Below are 20,983 nucleotides of genomic sequence, written 5' to 3' on the forward strand. Positions count from 1 at the left end.
ACGTGCAGGACGACCAACTGTATCAGGCTGCACGTACCCTTGCCCAATGCCCCATTTAAGCCATCAGGATTCCTTATTGTTACCCCGGAAGGGGGAACAAGGTGCTGGCTGCCAACCTGGGAACAGGCCAAGCCTGGCCGGGCCTCTTTTCTCTCTATGTTTCTCGCATAGAGCAGCTTAGGCAGGGGCCCTTACACGCATTGAGGGAAGGGGGTCTTAGCCCTTATTCAGGGCGGAGAAGACCCTGCGGAGGCCATGCCTACCCGAGAGGGGAGGCAAGTTTAAGTGGCAAAACCATCAGAGGCCTGACTTAGGGCCTATGTGGAAAAGTCGGTGCGGTGGTGGATCCAGCCTATAGAGGGGGGAACATACAGCACGGCAACCAAGGCAGCCGTGACTGCCTAATGGAAGGACGGGAGTCCGCTCACCAGAGGGGACAGAACCGTGGCATTACACACAGGGGGACTCCGAAGGAGGCCTTACCTGTGGAGCACCTACACCAGTGCAGGGTAGCTTGCGGTACCCGCAGTGGCTTGGGTCGGCGAGTTCCTCCACTGAACTGCGACCCACGAGGGCTAGGGAGGAATCAACCAGTGTCCCAAACCTGAGATCTCCTGGGAATGAAGGCGCACTGTTTCCCCTGGTTAGGGGGAAGGGCGCTAGGTGCAAGCGATTCACCCGGTCAGATCGTGAGCGTGCCACTGAGTTCTACGGGCTCGGTACCTGAGAGAACACGGGACGATACTGACCCAACTCGGAGATTGTAGAATCTCGCGAAAGTGTTAGGTGTTGCCCAGCCCGCTGCTCTACAAATATCTGCTAGGGCAGTGCCCCTAGCCAGTGCCCATGAGGATGCAACACTCCTGGTGGAGTGGGCTCGGACCCGCAAAAGGGGGGGGCACGGCCTGGGTGTGATAAGCCAGGGAAATGGTGTCGACAACCCAGTGGGCGAGTCTCTGCTTGGAGACAGCATTCCCTTTCTGCTGTCCCCCAAAGCAGACGAAGAGCTGCTCAGAGCGTCTAGTGCTCTGTGTGCGGTCCAGGTAGATAAGTAAGGCACGTACTGGACATAGCAGTGAAAGGGCTGGATCTGCCTCCTCACAGGGCAGGGCTTGCAGGTTCACTACCTGATCCCTGAAGGGTGTGGTAGGAACCTTGGGCACATAGCCCGGTCGCGGTCTTAGGATCACGAAAGTGTCTGCCGGACCGAACTCCAGGTAAGCGTTGCAAACAGAGAACGCATGCAGGTCCCTGACCCTCTTGATGGAAGCAAGCGCGATCAGCAGGGCGGTCTTGAGAGAGAGGGCCCTGAGTCCAACTGAGTCAAGCAGCTCAAGGGGGGTCTCTGGAGTCCCGTAAGGATGACCGAGAGATCCCAGGAGGGGAACAGGTTAGGCCTCGCTTCCTTCAAGCCAGGCCGCCGCGGAGGATGCCATATGCCCCAGGAGCTGTTGGAAACCTTTTAGCGGGACCACGGCGCCTGGCTTGAAGGAAGCGAGGCATTTCAGCACTGACTGAGCACGCTCGTTGGAGAGACGTGCTGTCATTGAGACTGAGTCTAACTCCAGACCGAGAAAATTACTGCGGAAAAATGTACGCCCACGAAGGGGGGCGGAGACCTGGCAAACTGAATTGCGTAACCGAGTCGAATGATCCGGTGCAGCCAGCGTGATGGGTTGGGCAATGAAAGCCACGCCTCTAAGCTCCGTGCTAGGGGCACCAAGGGGATGAGTTTTTTGGACGTACCTGGCGGGGCTTCGCAGCGGTGCGGAACAGGTAACACGGCGTCGGGAGGCAACGTGGCGTCCCGAGGCTCCGGTACACCGCGGGACACCGCGTCCATGGAGCCGGGACTGTTGAGGCCTGAAAGCAGAGTGCCGTGAGAACGGCATTTGCGGGCCAGGTGACCCCAGAGACAACAAGGAAATAGCTCTATAGAGTGTAACGAATTTAACAAAAAATTCTCCTCCCGGCCCTCCACCAGGGAACGGAGTGGTCTTACCAGCTCCGGAGCTAACATCTCAGTCTCTGGGTCTGTCATCTCAGGAGCGCCTGGGAGCCTTCTGGGTCCTCAAGGGGGTCCGTGAGATGATGGGCGTACAACTTCTGCGGGGGGCTCAACGCTGGGGCTGAGAGCTGGGCCCACTCACTTGTTAGTTGAGGCGGAGCACCACTTTCTTTCTTTCTTGAAAGCCGCAGGAGGACACCCTCGGCGAGCAGACAGAGCATGGCCCCTGGCGGCAGGTTTGCGGCAGGGCAGGATGCTTTTTTTGCTTGAAAATAGCCTTCGTCTGTTTCTTCACCACTGAGGACTGCTGGGCGAAGTCGTCAAGTGGTGTCGCCGAATGGACGGAGCTGGGAGACGGGGCGTTTGAGGAAGTGTGCTTTGTCTGCCTCCCGTACTGCCTGTCCATCGTTGCGTTTCTGGACCACGGAGTGGCCATCGACTGTTTGAGTGCAGTTCCTGCAGCACGTCAAGAACAGGACTACCCAAGTGCAGATTTTGAAGTGCCCTGGCCCGGTGGACTTGCAGGAGGGGGCCATGGCGTGCAGGGGGGAGCAGTCTGGGACCGTTCTACCACCGAGGGTAGCGAGAGCGGAGGAGCGAGGAAGCTGGGCTTGCTCAGCTCGTCATGCACATCTGGGAAGGAATCCAGGGGGGGGCGCGGCTGTGAGCGGCGCACATGCCCGCGGAACCAATTAAGCCCAGGGAAGCATAGCGGACCTTCTTGCGTCAGGCTCAGACTGGGCGGAGACCCGAAGGTGGCGGCCCAGGCGAGTTATCCGCATCCGACGCCGCTGTTACGCTCTCCGATGCATCATCCAATGCTGGGGAGCTCGAGGGACCGGACGGTAGGCCGTTAAGCGGACCGCAGTAATCCCGAGCTCGAGGGAAGCAGGCAAGCGTGCCGGGGAGGCGGGAGGTTTTCGGGGGGATTTACCCGGCGAAAGCATCCCATTATTCTCCCCAGATCGTTCTCCATCGCCCGCGGCGCCTGCCTCAATCCCGTAGGAAGGAGGCGAGGCACGGGGCGGCTGAGATGGCTCTCTCTCACTACAAGAGAAACCAGAGATCGTAGCGCTGCCGCGGCTATGTTCTCACACTGAAAACATAACCCATTGGAGAGAATGCTCATCCGAGCTCGGACAGAAACAAGCAAGCATGCCGGGAGGCGGGGGTTTCGAGGGGTTCACCCGGCAAACGGAGCCCGTCATTGTCCCCAGATCGTTTTCATCGCCACGACGCCTGCCTCAATCCCGTGGGAAGGAGGCGAGCGCGGGCGCTGAAGCGGCTTTCTCTCACTACAAGAGAAAGCCTACAACCGCAATGCTGTCATGGCTATGTTCTCGCACTGAAAACATAGACCATTCATAAAAACGCTGCCTGCGTGTGATCGCAATCCAGGAATGCAAGGCAGTTTTTATGACCGTCAGAGGTGGGGAGACATCAACCACATCCAGAAACTACACAGGGGCGGAAATATCGTCTTTAAAAAGACGCGTCCTGAGAAGGACATTCAACGCCGCTGTGTTTTGCTCTTTAGAGCGAAATTACTCTTTTAGAATAACTCTTTCGAGTTGTCTGCGCTGTCGAAGCACCCAGGGGCAAGAATGCACAGCCGTGCACGAAGGAGAAAGCCGCTGTTATGCGCCGTCAGATCCAACAGCATGCAGAGCGTCAGAGGATTAACCAGGAACTTGGTGTGTAACTTGCAGCAGAGTTCATGCACGACCATCGGCTCCGAAGAAATTTTCTGAATGAACTCCCGTATTTGCGCCGCTTAAATACCCGTATGTCCGGGGGCGGGACATGCAAATACTGGTTGCCAACTCTCATTGGCCTTTTTTCATAGTCCAGAGGTGAATATCGGCGCTCAAGAGAGACCCCTAGTGTCACTTCTCTGACACAACGTGGAGAGAGCGACAGAAGGGGAACTGCCATTCACAGGATGTTTTATGTTTTTGGCACTATTCTGAGTAAATCCTAGAGGCTGCTGTGTGTAAACATTGTTGCATGTGATTCCAGGAGATCAGCAGTTACAGAAATACTCAAACCAGCCCTCTGGCACCAACAATCATGCCATGATACAGATCATTGAGATCACGATTTTCCCCCATTCTGATGGTTGATGTGAACATTAACTGAAGCTCCTGACCTGTTTCTGCATGACTGAATGCACTGCAGACACATGATTGGCTGATTAGATTATCGCATGGATGATTGTTGGTGTCTGATGGGCTGGTTTGAGTATTTTTGTAACTACTGATCTCCTGGGATTTTCACACAAAACAGTATTTAGAATTTACTCTGATTGGGGCGGCTGTGGCTCAGGTGGTAGAGCAGGTCGGCCACTATTCGCAGGGTTCGTGGTTCGATTCCCAGCCCACGCGTGTGTGTGTGTGTGTGTGTGAATGGGACACTGTGAAAAGTGCTATGGTAACCACAATAAGTGCATACCATTTACCAGAGAATGACCAGACTGGTTTGAACTGACAAAGTCTATGGTAACTCCACTATGTACAATTGTGGTGAGAAGAATATCATCTCAGAATGCTACTGAGATGTAGGTTGGCACTGTTTTGACAGCACAAAGGGGACCTAAACAATAGTAAGCAGGTGGTTTTAATGTTGTGACCGATCAGTGTATATATATACAGTATATATATATATATATATATATATACTGTATATATATATATATATATATATATATATATATATATATATATATATATATATATCTACACTGTTCACCTGATTTGGATGTAAATACCCTCAAATTAAAGCTGAACGTCTGCAGTTAAAGCACATCTTGTTCGTTTCATTTCAAATCCATTGTGGTGGTGTATAGAGCCAAAAAGATTAGAATTGTGTCGATGTCCCAATATTTATGGACCTGACTGTGTATATATATATATATATATATATATATATATATATATATATATATATATAAAAAGCAATAGCAAACTGAGTACGGTAATAAAAAAAAAAGCATTTGAGATCTGGGGAATTTAGAGGCCAAGTCAACACCTTGAACTCTTTGTCATGTTCCTCAAACCATTCCAGAACAAATTTTGAAGTGTTGCTGGGCGCATTATCTACCATCAGTGAATACCGTTGCCATGAAGGGGTGTACGTGGTCTGCAACAATCATTATGTAGGTGGTACGTATCAAATTAACATCCACATGAATGCCAGGACCCCAGGTTTCCCAGAAGAACATTGCCCAGAGAAGCACCCTGCCTCCGCCAGCCTGCCTTCTTCCCGTAGTTTATCGCATAGATAAATGACACACTTGCACTCGGCTGCCCACATGACCTAAAAGAAAACGTGATTCAACAGACCAGGCCACCTTCTTCCATTGCTCCATTGTCCAGCCCTGATACTCACATGCCCCTTGTAAATGCTTTCGGAAGTGATAGGGGTCAGTAAGGGCATTCTGACCATAATTGAGCTTTGGGCACCCATAACCCTGTCACCGGTTCACCGGTTGTCCTTCCTTAGACAACTTTTGGTAGGTACTAACCAATGCATAACACAAACACCACACAAGACCTGCCATTTTGGTGATGCTCTGACCCAGTTGTCTAGCCATAACAATTTGGCTCTTGTCAAAGTCGCTCAGATCATTATGCTTGCCCATTTCTTCCTGCTTCCAACACATGAAATTTAAGAACTGACTGTTCACTTGCTGCCTAATAAATCCCACCCCTTGTCAGGTGCCTTGGCTGATCAGTATACAGTGTAATATATATATATATATATATATATATATATATATATATATATATATATATATATATATATATATATACACTCACCTAAAGGATTATTAGGAACACCATACTAATACTGTGCTTGACCCCCTTTCGCCTTCAGAACTACCTTAATTCTACGTGGCATTGATTCAACAAGGTGCTGTAAGCGTTCTTTAGAAATGTTGGCCCATATTGATAGAATAGCATCTTGCAGTTGATGGAGATTTGTGGGATGCACATCCAGGGCACGAAGCTCCCGTTCCACCACATCCCAAAGATGCTCTATTGGGTTGAGATCTGGTGACTGTGGGGGCCATTTTAGTACAGTGAACTCATTGTCATGTTCAAGAAACCAATTTGAAATGATTCGAGCATTGTGACATGGTGCATTATCCTGCTGGAAGTAGCCATCAGAGGATGGGTACATGGTGGCCATAAAGGGATGGACATGGTCAGAAACAATGCTCAGGTAGGCCGTGGCATTTAAACAATGCCCAATTGGCACAAAGGGGCCTAAAGTGTGCCAAGAAAACATCCCCCACACCATTACACCACCACCACCAGCCTGCACAGTGGTAACAAGGCATGATGGATCCATGTTCTCATTCTGTTTACGCCAAATTCTGACTCTACCATCTGAATGTCTCAACAGAAATCGAGACTCATCAGACCAGGCAACATTTTTCCAGTCTTCAACTGTTTTTCCTATTTTGTAGTGGAGATGAGTGGTACCCGGTGGGGTCTTCTGCTGTTGTAGCCCATCCGCCTCAAGGTTGTGCGTGTTGTGGCTTCACAAATGCTTTGCTGCATACCTCGGTTGTAACGAGTGGTTATTTCAGGCAAAGTTGCTCTTCTATCAGCTTGAATCAGTCGGCCCATTCTCCTCTGACCTCTAGCATCAACAAGGCATTTTCAGCCCACAGGACTGCCGCGATGCTGGATGTTTTTCCTTTTCACACCATTCTTTGTAAACCCTAGAAATGGTTGTGCGTGAAAATCCCAGTAACTGAGCAGATTGTGAAATACTCAGACCGGCCCGTCTGGCACCAACAACCATGCCACGCTCAAAATTGCTTAAATCACCCTTCTTTCCCATTCTGACATTCAGTTTGGAGTTCAGGAGATTGTCTTGACCAGGACCACACCCCTAAATGCATTGAAGCAACTGCCATGTGATTGGTTGATTAGATAATTGCATTAATGAGAAATTGAACAGGTGTTCCTAATAATCCTTTAGGTGAGTGTATCATATATATATAAGATTGAGATTGTGTCACTTGTTTTTATTTGCCATTCTTGCTTTAATGCAGTTTCTTAAGGGATCACTAGACACAGAGATGTGAGAAGAGTACAAAGTAAATTCAGCATGACAGGCAGAGCTGCTTTGGCTGAAAGCAAAGAATGCAACAGGCAAATTTCTCTGGAAAACATCTCATTGAAGTCAAAAGTGCCTGCCAGTCTTTACAGCATTTTCTTCTTTATGGCCTATTTTCCCACAATCTGCAGTCAGACACACTGTGGCCATACAATTTTTTGTGTGAGATCCCTCAGCTGAAAGCTAGGTTCTTGGCTGGGCTGCCTCAGGCCAGGACAAATGTATGGATCAATAAGCAGCACAGATCAAGCCTTGATGAGGCGAGATTCCAGGGGTAATGTTATTGTAAAAGGACTGCGGGGCATCTGTTTGATTTCAGCTAAATTGTTGCCCTTACAATTTCCAGAATGCCACAACCCTTTCAATTATCTTTTGCAGGCTAAGTGACCGTAATTTTAGTTGAAGGCATATTTAACATAAATATTATCATCCACTCGTCTTAATTAAATGCCAAATTTAAATTCCCTTGCAACAGTTTTGCGTTCTGTCACAATAATTTATGCTTTCCTTTGCCACAGTTTGCATTGTCTCACAATAAGTTTTGTGTTCCCACACAACAGTTTGCATTCTCTCAGAATACGTTTTCTGTTTCCTCGCAATATTTTTAATCCACCCCTTAAGAAAGTAAAAAAAAGGCTTTAAAAGCCATGGTACATGCACCATGAATGAAGTGTAGTAGTAACCATGTTTTTTGTTTGTTTTTTGGTGATTATAACTTGTATTGCTATGGTTTTGGTTTTCCTGTATTACTATGGTTTTACTACAGATGCTATGGTCAAAATGTGGTTACTGAAATAAAACCATTATAAAGTTTGTGGTTTCAAAAACCATAGTTGAACTCTGGATACTGTAATAAAACAATGGTTAGTTTTTGTAAGGAATGGATAAATCTATTGAGAGGGAATGCAAAACTATTGCGAGTAAATACGCGTAAACTACTGAGAGGTAATGCAAAGCTTTTTGTGAGAGAATGCAAAACTGTTGCAAGGGAACTCAAAACTATTTCAGAAATTAAAATCCCTCCTTTGAGTAAAGGCTCATTAAGTCTCTGAAATCATAAAATTATGTTAATGCGTAAATGACATAAAGCATCAGGAATATATAATTGTTATTAACTGTCAAAACTGTTATTCTTGTTATGTCCAATTATAGTTTGTTGATATCTGTTGCACCATTGTTTTAATTACTGTAAATAATGCACTGTTTTCTTATTTCTTGATGCTGTAAAACTACCTACATCAACATTTTTAGAGACTCGCTTGTGCAATAAACAAGATAATATTGAACAGTCAGCATCTTTTCATTAAAAATAATTTATATAATGATTTGCTTTTTGGTGCTGGCGCTGTAGTGTGAAATCATCGGGATCCTTAATAATCACTCATTAATTACACAATCTGCACTTTGCAGAGTTCTAAAATAACAACACAATTCCCATCCATAGAGCTTGCAAAACAGGCAAATCCATTTCATTTAAGTACAGTACAGTGAAAAAGAGCCCCTTCTATCAAGTAATTCCAAATATGCAAGGCAAGTGAAACATGCACAGCATGTGTCAGAAAGTCCTAATGCTTGATCAGGTGCTGACACTGTCTCTATTTTCACACCTGTACAAATCTTTCCTTGCATCAGCAGCACTCACCTCTGCAGCACTACTAAGACTGTCCTGGTTTTCACTGGCCCTCACCAGCAACAGGTAGCGGTGCTGGTCGCTCTCATAGTCTATACTGCGGGTCAGTCGGATCTCCCCAGTCTCCTGCTGGATGTTGAAAAGACTGCTGGGATTGATGAGCAGGCTGTATGTTATTGGCTGTTTCTGGAAGGACATTGCTGGAGTGACAAGGAAGCTGGACAAGAAAATAGAGGGAATACTGACTGTATAGACTGTAATCTTGATAAAGTGTTTTATAAATGAGTAAAACACACCACAAACATCTGTAAATAAAAGGTCAATAAAATTAATTTGTTCAGCACCAATGATTTTTGAGTTAATTTGGAAGCTATCTGTGAAAAGTGCTTCAATCAAACCAACTTCCAAGCTGCAGTGGGAGCCTTTTATATCTCCAAACGCATTTTATGCGTTTGGAGATATAAATTTTAATTTTATAAAAGTCTAATTTTATAAAAGTGCTTATATTAATTCTTCTGTTAAACCTCAGGTATTATTTGAGCTATAAAGTTGTTTAAATTGTCATTTTTACAGTTGTTTTAGTGCTTGCTGAACTTACATTGTCATGGCAACAAAGTTGTAAAATTGTCTATAACTTTACACAGAAAAGGTTAATAACAGATTTTATCACACTAAAATCATGGTTACATGCATATTGTTTATGTCAGTTGGCTATCATTTTGAAATATAATTGAGTATTTTAAAGTACAAAAATTGGCCCCTATTCAAGTGCCTCACTGGAACCCAGATGTTTTTTTTATTTATTTTTTAAAGAAAAGGGTTAGTGGCAAATCAACATAATGTTTTGTGGTAATTAATATAATGCTACAAATGCTGTCGATTGAGTTTAACTTGTATTTAACCTGCAATATTAATTTAAGAGTGCTAGTGATAAGTGCAGTGCTATGCCAAAATCATGCACGCAAAGACAGTGGGCATGGCCATGAAATGTTGGTATTTTCATGCAAGCATGCACTAAGTCTAGGCGCAAAATGATTTGTCGAAAACATATGCACAAAATGCTAATAGACTGGGTCAAGTGCAATTTAATTCTGATGTTCTTCTCCAGTTATTGCACCTGCAATATGCATCCTATTATTATACAGTATATTATATTATATAGTTGGTAGAGTGAAAGGACTGTAGGAAAAGAATTAGAACAATAGACTAACATGTTCTTTGGCGCATTTTCTGTATCCTTGTCAGTGGTTTTATTATTATTATTTTTAATGATTAGTACTTATATATACTTAAATAATGTATTCGTTTTTTGAGAATTTAAGCATTTTTCTTGTATTTTATTCCAGTCAAAACTTTTGAAACACTAAAAATATTTTGATCTGAAGGTATGCTCAAATGTTTGAAATTAGTTTTGTAGACAAAATATAATTGTGTCAACATATTAATTTATTTAATTATAAAACTAAATGCAATAAAAAAAAGAATGGAGCAAATAATAAAGAAAAGAAGCCAATAAGATGGGAACTCCTTCAATACTGTTTAAAAAGCATCCCAGGGTGATACCTCAAGAAGTTGGTTGAGAAAATGTCAAGAGTACATGTCTGCAAATTGTAGGTAAAAGGTGAGGACTTTGAAGATGTTAAAATATAACATAGTTCCCTATCTGTCACTCACTCGACGTTGTGTCAATGAGTTGACACTAGGGGTCACTCTTGGGAGCCCTCACATCTCTGATCTTTGAGAAAAGCCAATGAGAATCGGTGTGTGGGATTTGCATGCCACTCCCACAAATGGTTATAAAAGTAGTGTCGTTTGCAAACACACACTAAGATTTGTTCTTCGGAGCCGAGCGGACGTATTCACAGAGCTGAATTCCTCCTGCTGTTCCATTCATCTCTCTCTCTGAAAGGCTGTTGGATCTATGGCAAATTACAGCAGTTCTCCCCCTCACACACAACGGTTGTGCTGAGAAAACACCCTTGGGCACTTCGACAGCTGAGCAGAGCTTCTTATATATATATATATATATATATATATATATATATATATATATATATATATATATATATACACATAAAGAGTAGATATTCCTCTAAAAGATTGTCAGAAACGAAAGCGTCTTTTTCAAGACGCATCTTCGTTTGTGTGTGTTTTCCTGGTTGCGATCGTTAACTCGCCGCTTTCCACGACCACTATCGCTGCCTCTCGGGTTGGGCACTCCCTACGCAGGGACAGCGCTTGTGGACGATTCATGGTCTCACTGCGAGGGCATGATTTTGGCAACTTTGCGGTCGCGGCTTTCTCTCGTAAGAAGGAAAACCACTAAAGCAGCTCCCCGACTCGGTCCTCCTACCTGCGGGTATGAGGCGGGGTCGGTTAGCACTGGAGGCGATTTCAGGACTTCAATGGGTGCTTCTCTGGCACCTCAACTGGAAAAAAAAGCAAGCTATCCCCGGTTCAGAGCATCTTTTCTCAGTATGGAGTTTGACTTGGTTTCAATGACAGCGTGCATCACCACGCGCAGCCAGTGCTGAACTGTCTGCGTACACTCGGACAGAACGCAACGGTCCACTGAAATCCTTTCAGAGGCTCCTGGGGCATATGGCATCCTCAGCGACAGTTACGTCACTCAGGTTGATGCATATGAGACTACCTCAGCAATGGCCACAGACCTGTGTCGAGACACGAACATGGCGACAAGGCATGCACCGCGTACATCGTCACGCTGGCTTGTTGCGTCTGTTCAGCCCCTGGCCAGACCTAGCGTCCCTAGGGGCAGGTGATCATCGGGTTCCTGAGAGGCGTGTGGGGGTTGTGCGTCGTTCCCTGGTGGACCTCTCTGTGGTCCTTTGGGGATCTCCTTTCGTGCCTCTTGAGTCAGCTGAGTTAAAGGCGCTCTCCATAAAGATTCACCTCCAACAAGAAGATAGGGGACATACAGGCATTCTCTATCAGCAAACTGTACCTGGAGTTCTGTCCAGTTTACTTTCACGTCATCCTGAGACCCCGACCAGGCTACATGCCCAAAGTTCCCACGACCCCTTTCAGGGATCAGGTGGTGAACCTGCTAGCGCTGCCCCAGGAGGAGGCAGACCCAGCCTTGGCATTGCTGAGTCTGGTACGTGCTCTTCGCATCTAATTGGATCGCATGCAGAGCTTTAGAAGCTCAAAGCAGCTCTTGTCTGCTTGGCTGGACAGCGGAAAAAAGAAAGCTGTCTTCAAACAGAGGATTTCTCACTGGGTCATGGATGTCATTACTATGGCATATCATACCCAGCAAGTGCCACCCCTGCTGGCCTACGAGCCCTCTCTACCAGGGGCGTAGCGGCTTCTTGGGCGTTGTCTCACAGCACCTCTCTAGCAGACATCTGTAGAGCTGCAGGCTGGGCAACACCTAACACCTTTATAAGGTTCTATAACCTCAGGGTTGAGCCAGTATAATCCTGTGTGTTATCAGGTGACACAAACAGGTAAGTTCCGGTCAGCTGGCTAGGTGTACAGATTGCGCATAGCACCATTCTCCTCCCTTGATGTGAAGACGTGCACTCTATTCCCAGCTGCGTTTGCAAGAAAGTGTGAACCCTGGACGTTCTTCCTCCTTAGCCCAGTTGCCGAAGAGTCTTCGGAGAGGCTCTCTGCCACCCCAGTACGTACGTCACTTAGGCTCCTGTACTGAAGTAAGTGCTCCATATTTGCTGGTTGCCTCCTTAGGCAACCCCGTGTGATGTATACTCCGCAAAATGGTTTCCCCATTGGTAAACTGCGTGTTCCTTGGGCAGAGGGCCCTCTGTCCTTGGTCACTGTGTTTGTAGTAACTCCTCCTCTCCTTGGGCAGGACCTACCCCGGTGCCCCTCCGCACTCGGGGTCGGGTATGGTCTCTGCGGTGTCTTCTACTTTGGAGGGAAACCCCCCAAAATGGACCTTATATGGCCCCCAGCTGAATGATTTGTTCCTTTTTTGGGGAGAACAATGGAGAGAACGCTACAGCTGGTGTACACCAAGGTGTAGCTTGCTGCGCTGGCTACAAGGCACACAGAGTTCTGCCCGTCTCGCATCGTCAGGCTGTGTAACCCGGTTCAGCTCTTGTGGAGTTTTCCATTGGGACCCCTAGTGTCAACTCATCGAAACAACTTCGAGTGAGTGAAAAATAGGGAACGTCACGGTTACTGATGTATCCTCCGTTCCCTGATGGAGGGAACGAGACGCTGTGTCCCTCTTGCCACAACACTGAACCAACCGCTGAAATGGCCAGGTATTTTGCTCGGCTCCTCAGTACGAAACCTGAGTGTGTGTTTGCAAGCGACAATCCTTATATACTCGTATGTCCGGGGGAGTGACAATTAAATCCCACACGGAAATTCTCATTGGCCTTTTCTCAAAGATCAGAGATGTCTGGGCTCCCAAGGGTGACCCCTCTTGTCAACTCATCGACACAACGTCTCGTTCCCTCCATCAGGGAAAGAGGTTACATCAGTAACCGTGACATTTTGATTAATTTTGGATTTTGTTTAGTCACAACATAATTCTCATAGTTCCATCTATGTTATACCATAGTTTTGATGACTTTACTATTATTCTAAAATTAGAAAAAAGTTGTATTTTACAAGTGTCAGTAAAACCATGGTATTTTTTGAAGTACCTTGGGAGTACCATGACAGTATCATGAAATATTAATATAATCACAGTACCATGGTATTACCCTAATGGCACAGTGTCTTTTTTTTTATAGACCATTTCAAGGACTAATTGTCCCCATTGTTTGGTAAAATGTCTACATGTTCCTTTTTGAACTTAAACATTTTACAGAAGCTTTAACCCTCTGGGGTCGACAGACACACCGGCACGTCCTGCTGGATTTCTTTTTCATTACAGCGGTAACAACATAATTCTCCGTCATTTTTGGGCATACAAATAAGGGTAAGACATCATTGGAGACTATAAAAGGTCTACTTTTATTTGTGTACACTCACAATAACAACAAAACCTTGTGCTTTTGTAAAATAAAGAAAATAAAAAGGGTGAGCTGTAAGCAGTCTCTGTGTTTGCGAGCATATATCTGAAACACGTCACAAAAATGAATTGAAACTCTGCGACAATTCCAATTTAAAACAAATATTGTCCTGCAATGTAATCTGTATGAAACAATGCAATGTACAGTTTTCCTGGCTCAGCTAATTTATCTCAAATGTGATCCCCCCACCAGCAGAGAGCGTCATTCATACGTTAATGTGCTTAGGCGATCAATGCAAATGGTAAACGCCCCCAACTGTGCCTTAAAAACAAAGTCATTCACTTTTCTGCACATTTGAAAGACAGCACGATACAAGAGTGAGAAAACTCCTGGATAGTGACTTTAGCCATTAATGTGTTTTTAAGCAACTGAAAAAAGCACAAATGTCAAGGCACGTCACAACTTCACCAAGGCTCAAAACACCCTCAGACCCCAGAGGGTTAAATACAACAAAAACTTGATCCAACACTGAATGCTCAAGCAGCCTAATTTACACTTAGAAAACTCCTGATTTTGCCCTCCTTTCCTGTTTAATTAATCAATCGCTCAATCATGCAGAACATCTCAGGTTTTTAAATCCATAAGGATCTCTTTCTCAATAGTGATGAGGCAGTGATGACGGCAAGATCTAACACTCATCGCTTTCAAATTATGTACATCATTTATAGACATGATGATGCACACCCGGCCCCTAATCAGGTTAATTAAGCCGACGAGACGGATTAAGGCCAGTTCCAGAGAGCATGAGCTACAGGCAGCTGCTCTGTATGTGTTTATCTTTGTGTGTTTTTGTTTAAGTTTATCAAAACTTGATTTATATTGTCAAACCGGTTCTTGCCTCCTCCTTTCCCAACCATAACCTTGTTATAGTGCGATTGTGTCACTCAAGGCCAGCTAGAAGGCCAGGACTGGGACATATAGTATCTTAAAGACCACACCCACAAAGAACAAATAAATCAATCTAATTGGCTGATGAAGCTGGCAATCTGACTTTAGATGTCTATTCACTGCAGTGTTGAGGGATTCTATGGAAATTCTGAAAGCTTGACGGGGTGGACTCACGCGCTGCTTCGACTTCAGGCATGTGAGTTGGAAACAGTTGTCACACTTTGCTTGTAAGCATTGAGGAATAAATTCTGACTGGATACATTTTTGTTTTTTGCTATTAGTTTTTAGATTAATTAGGAGTGGAAAGCAATTTAAAATACACAATCAAAAAGGCCAATGATAATGTATGGATGAAAAATAGATATTTAATATGCATGTTACACAAACAGAGAAGGCTGGCCCTGAAGACTGGCCCTGAGAAATAACCACTGGTAAATACAGCAAAAAAAAATCAACTGAAATGCATGGAAAATGGGTTTGCATCCCTTTTGTCATTTGTATTGTTGTAATGTTTATAGCATGCTTCATGGTAACATCTACTGGTATTTATTTGGTTCAAAAGTGCTTTTAATGATTATCAGTTCATAACAACAAATAAAGTAATGCAAATGGTTTTAGATGAAATTCAGGTTGCTTGGCTGTGAAAATAGGGAATGACAGTGAAGCGTTTAGAAAAGTCAAAGGCAGTCATTAAGTGTGATACCTTCTCTCTGTTTTTAATCAGAAAATGTGAAAGGCTCACTGACTAGGAGGGCAAGATAGTACAAACAGTCATTAAGTGTGACAGCCCCCATCCAATTCGAGTTGTGCTGAGCCTGCTGGTGTGGAGCCAGTTTAAGGCACTTCAGATAAATGTTTGTTGTTCTTTGAGAAAATATGTTAACTCTGAGCCTTATTTAAAGGATCTGGTAATTTTACTGGAAGAGCCCCAATGCCAGGAATGTTCTAATTCCTTTTGTAAATGCTGTTGCATAAATATTTTGTTTATGATGCACAATTGATAACTGATTCATAATTAATTCCATAATTTCATGTAATAATTAATCTATTTGATGTTTGAGGTTCAAATCTGAGGTTATTTGATGTACAGGTGAAACTCGAAAAATTAGAATATCGTGCAAAACTTAAAAGGTGAAACTAATATATTATATAGACTCATTACAAGCAAAGTAAGATATTTCAAGCCTTTATTTGATATAATTTTTATGATTATGGCTTACAGCTTATGAAAACCCCAAATCCAGAATCTCAGAAAATTAGAATATTACATGAAATCAATAAAAAAAAAAAGGATTTTAAACACAGAAATGTCGGCCCTCTGAAAAGTATAATCATGCATATGTACTCAGTACTTAGTTTGGGCCCCTTTTGCATTAATTACTGCCTCAATGCGGCGTGGCATGGATGCTATCAGCCTGTGGCACTGCTGAGGTGTTATGGAAGACCAAGATGCTTCAATAGCGGCCTTCAGCTCTTCTGCATTGTTTGGTCTCATGTCTCTCATCTTTCTCTTGGCAATGCCCCATAGATTCTCTATGGGGTTCAGGTCAAGCGAGTTTGCTGGCCAATCAAGCACAGTAATACCATGGTCATTGAACCAGGTTTTGGTACTTTTGGCAGTGTGGGCAGGTGCCAAGTCCTGCTGGAAAATGAAGTCAGCATCTCCATAAAGCTTGTCTGCTGAAGGAAGCATGAAGTGCTCTAAAATGTCCCGGTAGACGGCTGCGTTGACTCTGGACTTAATAAAGCACAGTGGACCAACACCAGCTGATGACATGGCTCCCCAAACCAATACAGACTGTGGAAACTTCACACTGGACTTCAAGCATCTTGGATTGTGTGCCTCTCCATTCTTCCTCCAGACTCTGGGACCTTGGTTTCCAAATGAGATGCAAAATTTGCTCTCATCAGAAAAGAGGACTTTGGACCACTGAGCAACAGACCAGTTCTTTTTTCTTTAGCCCAGGTAAGACGTTTGACATTTGAAGCCCATGTCCAGGACCCGTCTGTGTGTGGTGGCTCTTGATGCAGTAACTCCAGCCTCAGTCCACTCCTTGTGAAGCTCCCCCAAACATTTGAATGGCCTTTTCCTGACAATCCTCTCCAGGCTACGGTCATCCCTGCTGCTTGTGCACCTTTTTCGTCCACACTTTTCCCTTCCACTTAACTTTCTATTAATGTGCTTTGATACAGCACTTTGAGAACATCCAACTTCTGTTGCAATTACCTTTTGAGGCTTTCCCTCCTTGTGGAGGGTGTCAATGATGGTTTTCTGCACAACTGTCAGGTCAGCAGTCTTCCCCATGATTGTGAATTCAACTGAACCAGACTGAGAGACCATTTAAAGGCTCAGGAACCCTTTGCAGGTGTTTAGCTGATTAGAGTGTGATACTTTGAGCCTACAATACTGAACCTTTTCACAATATTCTAATTTTCTGAGATTCTGAATTTGGGGTTTTCATAAGCTGTAAGCCATAATCATAAAAATTATATCAAATAAAGGCTTGAAATATCTTACTTTGCTTGTAATGAGTCTATATAATATATTAGTTTCACCTTTTAAGTTGAATTACTGAAATTAATGAACTTTTGCGCGATATTCTAATTTTTCGAGTTTCACCCGTATAATAAATTAACTGTTAACAGATAAAATAAAAATAACGCGTCACTGCCTTTAGCGGAAGTGAAAGAAAAGTTCCCGATAGACTGCGGATGAGCAGGCGCTTCACGAGGAAATATTGGACTTAAGCTCATAATTACTGATGTCTGAAGTTAAGCAGACATTAAAAAGGGACTTTCGGAAACTTTAGAGACTCAAGGACCTCTTTTCATGACAAGCAGCCAACGAGGTATTTGTTTTACATGTAGACATGACTGAAAGCATCCATAATGGCGCTAAGTGCTCATTTTGTATTTTGTTTACTTCATGCTTGTATTGTATAATTGTTGATGTGTTTTGTATTATGTTTATTTGCAAATGTAGTCCTCACGGCGTGAACGAAGGGTGTCTAAAGCGTGAGCAAGGAGTGGATGCATCAGATACGTGCCCAATTAATAAACGCCGGTTGAAAGGAACCGACCTGTGTCTTGCGTTGTTCACTTTTCTCATCTCTGCCCCCTCACTTTATTATTTCATCCCTGCTACTTCCACTCTGAACTTATAACATTCTTTATACAACTGACACTTCTTATATTGTTTATTTTATATTATTATATGACCTTATTCTTCTAGTAAAGAAGTTTATAATGGCACAATTAAAAATATAGGCTTATTCAAATAAATTATCCTATAATTTGAGTCATGCAGTTATACTCTTCTATAATGTTTGCCATTACTTGCACCTCTGAAAGGTATGCATTTACTTCAGCCTGGTCTCATGAAATTTATGCGAGCATTGCATGGTTTTTGCAAAACTGAGTTTGCCTGCAGTTTTCAAGAGAAATGTCCAATGGGGGTGCCGGTTTTTAAGGCAATTTTAGATTGTAGAGGTTTAATATGTAAAATGTACCTCCCAAACCTAAAACTTTATCCTTAACCTAACCAATATTTTACAGAAAGATGAGTGAGAGTTTAACAAAAAATATATCCTTACCCTTAACCAACACCTAATCCTAACCAATTGTGTATTGCAATACACATGAAAAAGACAGCACACATTAACTGAAGGAACCAGGTCATTTTGTGTCACTTCTATGTCACTTTCACTTTTGTGCAACTTTTGCTGAACAAAATAGGGTTTTCACAATTACAATATTTTTTTGTTTCACAAAATGGTGAGTGTCAGGGACATAATTTGATGTTCCACTATATTTTCAGACTTTAATACCACCTGCTAGTGGAATCTCCAAACTGCAAATGAAGGAACTGTATTAAGATTTGACCTATTTCTCAGGAAAATAGCAAATTGAGCTTTGCAGCACTTATTTAAAATACAATACACACGGTTTCGGTGCATACACCCACAGGTAGTGCAAACACTCCCACCCACTTGCACTTTGCACTTGCCCAACAATTGCACTAAAAATAAGCTCTTTCACAAAGATTGGATAAGACATTGTACGCGGTCATTGCACATAGGCAGATAAAAATCATTCCCTGCAACAGCATCATGTAAATCATTTCACTATGACTAATTTAATATCACAGAGCTATACGATTAACACTGACTGTTTAAAGAGAAAAAATATATAAAATTATAGGGAGTCTATTTGTCACCAACGTGAGAGGAAATGCAAAAAAGTAACAAATCCATTAAACTACACAGAAACATTTGTCAGATAGTGTAATGCATGGTTAAACTAACAGGGCCATCTATGTGAGCAGAACAAAGTTCTGATGTGCATGCAACTTTAATGCATATCACTGTACCCTGACATATTCACAGATCATTATTTCATGAATTTTGCATGTAGTACACGATGACTCACACAAGCTACGCTTCAATGAGAACGAGAGGGCATGGATGGCTGGGTGTAAGTGCAGCATGATCATGTTGCTATTATTTGTTACTCTGACAGATAAGCAGTGTTCTCTCAGCATGAGAGATGCATTTAGGGTGTGCTAGAATTACACTATGGAAATGAGATTTGGTGCATTTGCAAGATTGGGTGTGTATTTGTGTGTGCATGCATTATACTCACGGCTGTCCTTCTGGTGTGTTCTCTGGTATAGAAATTGTGTAAGACACGTTGGTAAACTGAGGAGCTCTTGGACCAGCAATAATTGACACAACCGCAGGAGGACTGCGGCTGCCCTGACGGTCGGCAGCGACCACTGTTAGAAGATATTCTCGGTCTTTCTGCAGAGGTAGACCCGTAGTCCGCAAGTGACCATTCGTCCTGTCAACCTCAAATCTCCCATCACCTCCTATAATGTACAAAATCAACCTCAAAATCTTCACACAAGCTCTCATTTGCTAACAGAGCGCATGCATATATTTGAGCCAACAACCTCTGTGTGAATGTTTTCAAGTCAAAAGATGTACATTGTTGTAAATTTTGTTCTGTACATTTAGGCAAAAATTTAGAACCACCTCAAACGCCATGACACAAAAATCAAAAACTCTTCATATGATTTACAATGTTAAGATGATATGTTTTATTATTAGAAATCAGCCTGGTCTCATGAAATTTATGTGAGCATTGCAGCGTTTTTGCAAAACTGAAATTCCATGCTTCATTACACAAAGCTTGTATTGGCTACAATACATTTGACTACAGTTTCTAAGTGAAATGTCGAGTGGGGGAGCGCCAAAATTGAGCAAAACAAGGTTGCAATTAGACAAAGGTTTTTAAGGTGAATTTTAGATGCCGGTTTTAATAAGTAAAATGTACCTCCCTAATCTAAAACTTTACCCTAAACTGTGCTTAAGATGACATCTGATTTTGACACACTTATAGTTGTAAATGTCTTAAGTGCATAACCGATACCTAACCCTTATAGTTTTAAAAAAAAAAAACACACATTTATTGCAGCAACCATATCACTTTGTGTCACTTCTATGCCACTTTCACTTTCATGTGTCTTTGGCTGGACCCGAACCATGATCATTGATTTCAAAGTTCAACACTCTAGCACGGCAGGTGAGCTACAAAGCAAGCGAATGACATAGGAATGCATGTGAATATGTAGGTTGGTCTGTAATACAAGTGATAAAATGTATTGTTTTATTTTAAATGCATTAAAAAATATCATAACATAGCGGGAATACCGCTAGTATTCATTTCACCTGGAAACTGCATCAAAACATAGAAAGTGGCACATAAAAGTCAGTTTGCAAAAATGTAAGAAATTGACAAATAAAAAAACCCTATAAAAAATATTATCTCAAAAAACAATATGAATTACGGACAAGTTTGATCTAGCATATGTTCTGCATAAGTGCTGTTAAGATCATGGCTAAAATAGGTTGTCCTCAAAACATTCTTACATTAAAATCAAAAGGAGGCTGCAAAAAAGTTAATTACTGACAACCTTTGCACAATTTTCTCCTCCTCTATCTCCTCAGGAATCAAAATTTAAATGCACATGCATTTCCACCTGAAGAGATCGTCTAAGACATGAAACTGCAGCAACAAGCATAAGACTCTTTAATAAGGAACTTAATGGAAAAATGCATAGTCTTTTGTGTTTTAAACTCATTTACATTTATGCATTTGGCAGACGCTTTTATCCAAAGCGACTTACAGTGCATTTATTACAGGGACCTCAAGGTTTTTGAGGTAATGCCCCTGAAGCAACCTGGAATTAAGTGCCTTGCTCAAGGACACAATGGTGGTGGCCGTGGGGATCGAACAAGCGACCTTCTGATTAAC

At 43.2% G+C, this 20,983-nt stretch overlaps 1 protein-coding gene across 1 annotated transcript in view; it reads right to left on the reverse strand.

The window, feature by feature from the left end:
• The window catches only part of LOC127659863 (neural-cadherin-like), a 422,183-nt gene that overhangs the window by 267,315 nt on the left and 133,885 nt on the right, over positions 1 to 20,983 (reverse strand). The window contains exons 3-4 of the mRNA XM_052149856.1: positions 19,310 to 19,535; positions 8,781 to 8,985 (exon numbers count right to left, since the gene is read on the reverse strand). Coding sequence (XP_052005816.1) covers positions 8,781 to 8,985; positions 19,310 to 19,535 — 431 coding nt within the window. The remainder of the gene's footprint in view (positions 1 to 8,780; positions 8,986 to 19,309; positions 19,536 to 20,983) is intronic.

This window comes from Xyrauchen texanus, chromosome 1 (genome assembly GCF_025860055.1).
Source record: "Xyrauchen texanus isolate HMW12.3.18 chromosome 1, RBS_HiC_50CHRs, whole genome shotgun sequence".
Taxonomy (NCBI): domain Eukaryota; kingdom Metazoa; phylum Chordata; class Actinopteri; order Cypriniformes; family Catostomidae; genus Xyrauchen; species Xyrauchen texanus.